We start from the raw sequence: 9,638 nt of genomic DNA, 5'->3' as shown, positions 1-9,638 counted from the left end.
TAGACGGACCTTTGTTGGCAAAATAATGTCTCTGCTATTAAATATGCTATCTAGGTTGGTCATCACTTTCCTTCCAAGGAGTAACAGTCTTTTAATTTCATGGCTGCCATCACCATCTGAAGTGATTTTGGAGTCCAAAAAAATAGTCTGACATTGCTTCCACTGTTTCCCCATCTATTTCCCATGAAGTGATGGGACCAGATGCCATGATCTTTAGTTTTCTGAATGTTAAGCTTTAAGCCAACTTTTTCACTCTCCTCTTTCACATTCATCAAGAGGCTTTTTAGTTCCTCTTCACTTTCTGCCATAAAGGTGTTGTCATCTGCATATTTGAGGTTATTGATATTTCTCCTGGCAATCTTGATTCCAGCTTGTGCTTCTTCCAGCCCTGTGTTTCTCATGATGTACTTTGCATATAAGTTAAATAAGCAGGGTGACAATATACAGCCTTGATGTACTCCTTTTCCTATTTGGAACCAGTCTGTTGGTCCATGTCCAGATGTAACTGTTGGTTCCTGACCTGTATATAGGTTTCCCAAGAGGTGAGTCAGGTGGTCTGGTATTCCCATCTCTTTCAGAATTTTCCACAGTTCACTGTGATCCACACAGTCCAAGGCTTTGGCATAGTCAACAAAGCAGAAATAGATGTTTTGCTGGAACTCTCTTGCTTTTTAAATGATCCAGCAGATATTGGCAATTTGATCTCTGGTTCCTCTGCCTTTTCTAAAACCAGCTTGAACATCCGGAATTCATGGTTCACGTATTGCTGAAGCCTGGCTTGGAGAATTTTGAGCATTACTTTACTAGCGTGTAAGATGAGTGCAATCATGCGGTAGTTTGACCATTCTTTGAAATTGCCTTTCTTAGGGATTGGAATGAAAACTGACCTTTTCCAGTCCTGTGGTCACTGCTGAGTTTTCCAAATTTGCTGGCATATTGAGTGCAGCACTTTCACAGGGTCATCTTTCAGGATGTGAAATAGCTCAACTGGAATTCCATCACCTCCACTAGCTTTGTTCATAGTGATGCTTTCTAAGGGCCACCTGACTTCACATTCCAGGATGACTGGCTCTAGCTGAGTGATCACACCATTGTGATTATGTGGGTCATGAAGATCTTTTTTGTACAGTCCTTCTGTGTATTCTTGCCACATCTTCTTAATATCTTCTGCTTCTGTTAGGTCCATACCATTTCTGTCCTTTATCGAACCCCTCTTTGTCTTTTTTTTTTTTTGTGATCATCTGCGTTTTATTTGCACCTCATTTGCGAGTTGTTAATTTCCAACTCAGTTCCTTCCACTCCCAAGTTCTTTCTGTCCCATCTCCCTCAAATTTCTCTGATGCCCAGAAAAAAATACTAGTTGGTCTTTACCACAGTAGACTAAGCCCTCTCAGCAGGCCTGCCCTGTTCTCGCAAGGGACGTCTTTGTCCAAGGCTACAGCAACAGCAGGAATCCTCCTAAGACTACACCTTGATAGCAGAGAATGCTGGAGCTTTTTACGGGGCAGAATTGATTTGTGTGTGTGTGTATGTGTGTGTGTGTGGCAGGGGGGTGTTATGGTGTAAAGTTAGCAGTATGCTAGGCAGAGGTGGGAAAGGCCAGTTGATGGATTCAGGAACAGGACTCTGGAGCTGGAGCCCAATCTCTGCCCCGGTGGATGCTCTCTACATCCTTAGAGGTGAGATAGGACCCCTCCAGCCACCACCACTGTCTCCCCATTAATGTAGTTGGCGTCTTCAGAGCATAGGAAAGACACGATGCCGGCACAGTCCTCTGGCTTGCCTAACCTTTTGATCAGCATGCCTGCTTTTATGCTCTCCTCTCTTTCCTGATTCTCCCACAACACACGGCTGAAGCTAGTGTTGATGAGTCCAGGCGCCAGGCAGTTCACCCGAACATTCCACTGTGCCAGTTCAATGGCCAGGTTCTTAGTGAGGCCCAGCAAAGCTGTTTTAGAAACGTTGTAAGCACCCAGGTTAGGAAATGGGCTGTAGGCTGCGACGGAGGACACGATCACTATTGAGCCGCCTCCTCGTTTCGCCATTTCTGGCACCACTGCCTTTGTCAGCAGGGCTGTGGCCTTCACGTTAATGTCCAGAATCTTGTCCCACACCTCCTCGGTGACATCGATCAAGTTTCCAAAGAAAGGGTTGACGGCAGCATTGGAGATCAGGATGTCCACGCCACCATGAAGCTTCACAGCCGTGGCCACCAGCCGCTCCCGGTCCTCAGCCTTCCCTACATGGCACATGGTGCCTGTCACGCTCAGCCCCTCCCCTTGCAGCGTTGCCACCGCCTGGTCCACATTCTGCTGCTTCCGGCTGCTGACCACCACATGAGCCCCGTCCTGGGCCAGACATCGGGCGATGGCAAAACCGATCCCGTCAGTGGAGGCCGTTACTAGGGCCACCTTATTCGCCAGCGGGTGCCGGCGCGCCACTCCGCAGCTTGCCATCCGGACCGACTTCCACGACCGCGCACAGGCACCTAATAGCAGTCCCACCTTCAGCATGGCGCCGACCAAATCCCCCTCTTTGTCTTAAATGTTCCCTTGGTGTCTCTAATTTTCTTGAAGAGATCTCTAGTCTTTCCCATTCTATTGTTTTCCTCTATTTCTTTGCATTGATCACTGAGGAAGGCTTTCTTTTCTCTCCTTGCTATTCTTTGGAACTCTGCGTTCAAATGGGAATAGCTTTCCTTTCCTCCTTTGCTTTTTGCTTCTCCTCTTTTCACAGCTATTTGTAAGGCCTCCTCAGACAACCATTTTGCCTTTTTTCATTTCTTTTCCATGGGGATGGTCTTGATCCCTGTCTCCTGTACAATGTCACAAACCTCTGTCCATAGTTCATCAGGCATTCTATCAGATCTCGTCCCTTAAATCTATTTCTCACTACCACTGTATAGTCATAAGGGATTTGATGTAGGTCATACCGGAATGATCTAGTGGTTTTCCCTACTTTCTTCAATTTAAGTCTGAATTTGGCAATTTTAGTAGATAATAAATAAACATTTGTGGAATTAATTTATTTTTTCAGATATAAATTATAAGTCTATCTGTAAAATGAATTTTCCTAAGAGAAATTGTTGGGGTAAGTATATATCTTAAAATGAATATTAGCTCTTTCTGCCATCTTCCCATGCCACGCCACCAGAATGGTGTGCATGAATGTCCTGGCTAATATTCTCAAGAGTATCAGCAATGCCAAAAAGAGAGGCAAACACCAGGTCTTTATTAGGACATGCTCCAAAGTCATCATCAGCTTTCTAACTGTGATGATGAAGCATGGTTACATTGGCAAATATGAAATCATCAATGATCACAGGGCTGGGAAAACTGTTGTGAACCTCACAGGCAGGCTAAATAAGTTTGGAGTGATCAGTTCCAGATATGATGTGCAACTCAAAGATCTAGAAAAATGGCCGAATAACCTGCTTGCATCCTATCAGTTTGGTTTCATTGTACTGAGAACCTTAGCTGGCATCATGGACCATGAAGAAGCAAGACAAAAACACACAGGAGGGAAAATCCTTGAATTCTTTTTCTAGGGTTGTAACACATGTAAATAAAATGCCTCAGAGGACAAAATAAAATGAACACTAGAATATTTTAGTAGATAATATCATCCATGGAGCTGTTACAATGTATGGAAATGCTCTTTCCTCCCACAGCCTTAGCAAAAGATTGTTATCTTTGCAATCTGATAGTATTTCAGTGTATTTTAATTTACATTTTTCCTAATATGAGTAGAGCTGAGTGCCATAGATGTTTTTATTTTTTAAATTGTCTCTTAATATTTGTTGCTCCACTTACCCTGTTTAGATCCGATTTTATCCTTTCCAGGTCTCTACTAAATTTTCCAGTCTGATTTATTGAGCAATCCTTCTTTCCCCCATTAATATTACCTTATCACCATGTACTAAATTCTCATGTATCTGATTACTTATCTTGTGATTAGTGACATTTATACATCAACACAGTTCTGTTTTAGTGATGAAAACCTACAAAAATTTCTTTAGATTGAAGTCTTATTAGAAAAGAATAAGATGAACAGATTTCAAATGTTCAGTTTGATGTATTTTGACAACCATATTTACTTTATCATCTCTCCTCCAACATAGAACATATCCATCACCCCAGGAAATTCCCATAAATTGCTTTCTGATCAGCATGCAATGCCCACCTTAAACCCATCTCTTTCTGATTTACCACTTCTAATTACTTTTGCCTGATACTGATATCATACAATAGAATCATACATTATCTCCTCTTTTGTTCCTTTTTTGTGTGTGTGTGTTCCTTTTTTTTAAAAAAAAAATTGACACAATATTTTTGAGAAGAAATGAATAAATTTTGTCTATATCACAACTTTGTGTTTTTTAATTGCTTAGTATTTTACCAGTATATGAACATATTATAATTTATTTCTTTTTTTGTTTTAAAATATCTTTTTAAAAATTAATTATTTATTTTACTTTGCAACATTGTATTGGTTTTGCCATACATTGACTTGAATCCGCCATGGGTGTACATGTGTTCCCCATCCTGACCCCACCTACAACCTCCCTCCCCATCCCATCCCTATGCATTGAACCTGGACTGGCGATTCATTTCACATATGATAATTTACATGTTTCAATGCCATTCTCCCATATCATCCTGCCCTCGCCCTCTCCTACAGAGTCCAAAAGACTGTTCAAAACATCTGTGTCTCTCTTGCTGTCTCGTATACAGGGTTATAGTTACCATCTTTCTAAATTCCATATATATGTGTTAGTATATTGTATTGGTGTTTTTCTTTCTGGCTCACTTCACTCTGGATAATAGGCTGCAGTTTCATCCACTGAATTAAAACTGATTCAAATGTATTCTTTTTAATGACTGAGTAATATTCCATCGTGTATATGTACCACAGCTTTCTTATCCATTCGTCTGCTGATGGGCATCTAGGGTGCCTGGCTGTTGTCCTGGCTATTATAAACAGTGCTGCAATGAACATTGGGGTACACGTGTCTCTTTCAATTCTGGTTTCCTCAGTGTGTATGCCCAGCAGTGGGATTGCTGGTCATATGGCAGTTCTATTTACAGTTTTTTAAGGAATCTCCACACTTTTCTCCATAGTGGCTGTACTAGTTTGAATTCCCACCAACAGTGGAAGAGGGTTCCCTTTTCTCCACATCCTCTCTAGCATTTATTGCTTGTATACTTTTGGATAGCAGCCATTCTGACTTGCATGTAATGGTACCTCATTGTGGTTTTGATTTGACTTCTCTGATAATGAATGATGTTGAGCATCTTTTCATGTGTTTGTTAGCCATCTGTATGTCTTCTTTGGAGAAATGTCTGTTAGTTCTTTGGCCCACTTTTTGATTGGGTCTTTTATTTTTCTGGAATTGAGCTGCAGGAGTTGCTTGTATATTTTTGAGATTAATTCTTTGTCTGTTGCTTCATTTGCTCTTATTTTCTCCCATTCTGAAGGGTGTCTTTTCACCTTGCTTACAGTCTCCTTTGTTGTTCAGAAGCTTTTAATTTTAATTAGGTCCTATTTGCTTATTTTTGCTTTTATTTCCAATATTCTGGATGTGGGTCATAGAGGATCCTGCTGTGGTTTATGTCGGAGAGTGTTTTGCGTATGGTTTCCTCTAGGAGTTTTATAGTTTCTTGTCTTGCATTTAGATCTTTAATCCATTTTTAGTTTATTTTTGTGTATGGTGTTAGAAAGTGTTCTAGTTTCATTCTTTTACAAGTAGTTGACCAGTTTTCCCAGCATTACTTGTTAAAGATATTGTCTTTGCTCCATTGCATATTCTTGTCTCCTTTGTCAAAGATAAGGTGTCCATAGGTGTGTGGATTTATCTCTGGGCTTTCTATTTTGTTCCATTGATCTATATTTCTGTCTTTGTGCCAGTATCACACTGTCTTGATGACTGTGGCTTTGTAGTAGAGCCTGAAGTCAGGCAGGTTGATTCCTCCAATTCCATTCTTCTTTCTCAAGATTGCTTTGGCTATTCAAGGTGTTTTGTATTTCCATACAAATTGTGAAATTATTTGTTCTAGTTCTCTGAAAAATACTGTTGATAGCTTGATAGGGATTGCATTGAATCTATAGATTGCTTTGGATAGTATACACATTTTCACTATATTGATTCTTCCAATCCATGAACACAGTATATTTCTCCATCTATTTGTGTCCTCTTTGATTTCTTTCACAGTGTTTTATAGTTTTGTATATATAGGTCTTTTGTGTCTCTAGGTAGATTTATTCCTAAGTATTCTTTTCATTGCAAGGGTGAATGGTATTGTTTCCTTAACTTCTCTTTCTGTTTTCTCATTGTTAGTGTATAGGAATGCAAGGGATTTCTGTGTGTTCATTTTATATCATGTATATTTATATCCTGTATTTACTATATTCATTGATTAGCTCTAGTAATTTTCTGGTGGAGTCTTTAGGCTTTTCTATGTAGAGGATCATGTCATCTGCAAACAGTGAGAGTTTTACTTCTTCTTTTCCAATCTGGATTCCTTTTATTTCTTTTTCTTCTCTGATTGCTGTGGCCAAAACTTCCAAAACTCTGTCGAATAGTAGTGGTGAGAGTGGGCACCCTTGTCTTGTTCCTGACTTTAGGGGAAATGCTTTCAATTTTTCACCATTGAGGATAATGTTTGCTGAGGGTTTGGCATATATAGCTTTTATTATGTTGAGTTATGTTCCTTCTATTCCTGCTTTCTGAAGGTTTTTTTTTTTTAATCATAAATGGATGTTGAATTTTGTCAATGGCTTTCTCTGCTTATATTGAGATAATCATATGGTTTTTATTTTTCAATTTGTTAATGTGGTGTATTACATTGATTGATTTGCAGATATTAAAGAATCCTTGCATCCCTGGGATAAAGCCCACTTGGTCATGATATATGATCTTTTTAATATGTTGTTGATTCTGTTTGCTAGAATTTTGTTAAGAATTTTTGCATCTATGTTCATCAGTGATATTGGCCTATAGTTTTCTTTTGTGTGTGGCATCTTTGTTAGGTTTTGGTATTAAGGTGATGGTGGCCTCATAGAATGAGTTTGGAAGTTTACCTTCCTCTGCAATTTTCTGGAAGAGTTTGAGTAGGATAGGTGTTAGCTCTTCTCTAAATTTTTGGTAGAATTCAGCTGTGAAGCCATCTGGTCCCTGGGCTTTTGTTTGTTGGAAGATTTCTGATTACAGTTTCAATTTCCATGCTTGTGATGGGTCTGTTGAGATTTTCTATTTCTTCCTGGTTCAGTTTTGGAAAGTTATACTTTTCTAAGAATTTGTACGTTTCTTCCAAGTTGTCCATTTTATTGGCATATAGTTGCTGATAGTAGTCTCTTATGAGCCTTTGTATTTATGTGTTGTCTGTAGTGGTCTCTCCATTTTCATTTCTAATTTTGTTTATTTGATTCTTCTCCCTTTGTTTCTTGATGAGTGTGGCTAATGGTTTGTCAATTTTATTTACCTTCTCAAAGAACCAGCTTTTGGTTTTGTTGATTTTTGCTATGGTCTCTTTTGCTTCTTTTGCATTTATTTCTGCCCTAATTTTTAAGATTTCTTTCCTTCTACTAACCCTGGGGTTCTTCATTTCTTCCTTCTCTAGTTGCTTTAGGTGTAGAGCTAGGTTATTTATTTGACTTTTTTCTTGTTTCTTGAGGTAGGCCTGTAATGCTATGATCCTTCCCCTTAGCACTGCTTTTACAGTGTCCCATAGGTCTTGGGTTGTTGTGTTTCATTTTCATTCATTTCTATGCATATTTTGATTTCTTTTTGGATTTCTTCTATGATTTGTTGGTTATTCAGCAGCGTGTTGTTCAGCCTCCAAATGTTGGAATTTTTAATAGTTTTTCTCCTGTAATTGACATCTAAACTTACTGCATTGTGGTCAGAAAAGATGCTTGAAATGATTTCAATTTTTTTGAATTTACCAAGGCTAGATTTATGGCCCAGGGTTTTACCTATCATGGAGAATGTTCTGTGTGCACTTGAGAAAAAGGTGAAATTCATTGTTTTGGGGTGAAATATCCTATAGATATCAATTAGGTCTAGCTGGTCTATTGTATCATTTAAAGTTTGTGTTTCCTTGTTAATTTTCTGTTTAGTTGCTCTATCCATAGGTATGAATGGGGTGTTAAAATCTCCCACTATTATTGTGTTATTGTTAATCTCCCCTTTCATGCCTATTAGGATTTGTCTTACATATTGTGGTGCTACTATGTTGGGTGCATGTATATTTTTAATTGTCATATCTTCTTCTTGGATTGATCCTTTGATCATTATGTAGTGTCCATCTTTGCCTCTTTTCACAGACTTTGTTTTAAAATCTATTTTATCTGATATAAGTATTGCTACTCCTGCTTTCTTTTGGTCTCTATTTGCATGGAATATCTTTTTCCAGCCCTTCACTTTCAGTCTGTATGTGTCCCTTGTTTCGAGGTGGGTATCTTGTAGACAACATATATAGGGGTCTTGTTTTTGTATCCATTCAGTCAGTCTTCGTCTTTTGGTTGGGGCATTCAACCTATTTACATTTAAGGTAATTATTGATAAGTATGATCCCATTGCCATTTACTTTATTGTTTTGGGTTTGAGTTTATACACCCTTTCTGTGTTTCCTGTCTAGAGAAGATCCTTTAGCATTTTTTGAAGAGCTAGTTTGGTGGTGCTGAATTTGTCTGTAAAGCTTTTGATTTCTCCTTCATATTTGAATGAAATCCTTGCTGGGTACAGTAATCTGGGCTCTGTTATTTTCTTTCACCACTTTAAGTATGTCCTGCCTTTCTCTTCTGGCCTGAAGAGCTTCTATTGAAAGATCAGCTGTTATCCTTATGGGAATCCCCTTGTGTGTTATTTGCTGTTTTTCCCTTGCTGCTTTTATTGTTTGTTCTTTGTGTTTGATCTTTGTTAATTTGATTAATATGTGTCTTGGGGTGTTTCACCTTGGATTTATCCTGTTTGGGACTCTCTGGGTTTCTTGGACTTGGGTGATTATTTCCTTTCCCATTTTAGGGAAGTTTTCAACTATTATCTCCTCAAGTATTTTCTCATGGTCTTTCTTTTTGTCCTCTTCTTCTGGGACTCCTATGATTCGAATGTTGGGGCATTTAACAATGTCCCAGAGGTCTCTGAGGTTGTCCTCATTTCTTTTAATTCTTTTTTCTTTTTTCCTCTCTGTTTCATTTATTTCTGCCATTCTATTTTCTACCTCACTTATCCTATCTTCTGCCTCAGTTATTCTACTGTTGATTCCCTCCAGAGTGTTTTTGATCTCATTTATTGCATTATTCATTATATATTGATTCCTTTTAATTTCTTCTAGGTCTTTGTTAAACCTTTCTTGCATCTTCTCGATCCTTGTCTCCAGGCTATTTATCTGTAACTCCAATTTGCTTTCAAGATTTTGGATCATTTTCACTATCATTATTTGGAATTCTTTATCAGGTAGATTCCCTGTCTCTTCCTCTTTTGTTTGGTTTGATGGGCATTTATCCTGTTCCTTTACCTGTTGGGTATTTCTCTGCCTTTTCATCTTGTTTATGTTGCTGTGTTTGGGGTGGCCTTTCTGTATTCTGGCAGTTGGTGGTTCCTCTTTATTGTGGAGGTTCCTCACTGTGGGTGGGGT

General features: G+C 38.7%; 1 protein-coding gene and 1 pseudogene across 1 annotated transcript; one reads left to right on the top strand and one right to left on the bottom strand.

The window, feature by feature from the left end:
* Positions 1–1,214: 1,214 nt before the first annotated feature.
* On the bottom strand, positions 1,215–2,522 carry LOC139035157 (dehydrogenase/reductase SDR family member 4 pseudogene; annotated as a pseudogene).
* Positions 2,523–3,154: 632 nt separating this feature from the next.
* Positions 3,155–3,549, top strand: LOC110150262 (small ribosomal subunit protein uS8-like). Its single transcript, XM_070467141.1, has one exon. The coding sequence runs from the start codon at positions 3,155–3,157 to the stop codon at positions 3,545–3,547; it is 393 nt and encodes a 130-aa protein (XP_070323242.1). The 3' UTR covers positions 3,548–3,549.
* The last annotated feature ends 6,089 nt before the right edge of the window (positions 3,550–9,638 follow it).

This window comes from Odocoileus virginianus, chromosome 5 (assembly GCF_023699985.2).
Source record: "Odocoileus virginianus isolate 20LAN1187 ecotype Illinois chromosome 5, Ovbor_1.2, whole genome shotgun sequence".
Taxonomy (NCBI): domain Eukaryota; kingdom Metazoa; phylum Chordata; class Mammalia; order Artiodactyla; family Cervidae; genus Odocoileus; species Odocoileus virginianus.
The sequence above is the reverse complement of the archived record's forward strand: the minus strand, read 5'-3'. Positions and strand labels throughout refer to the sequence as shown.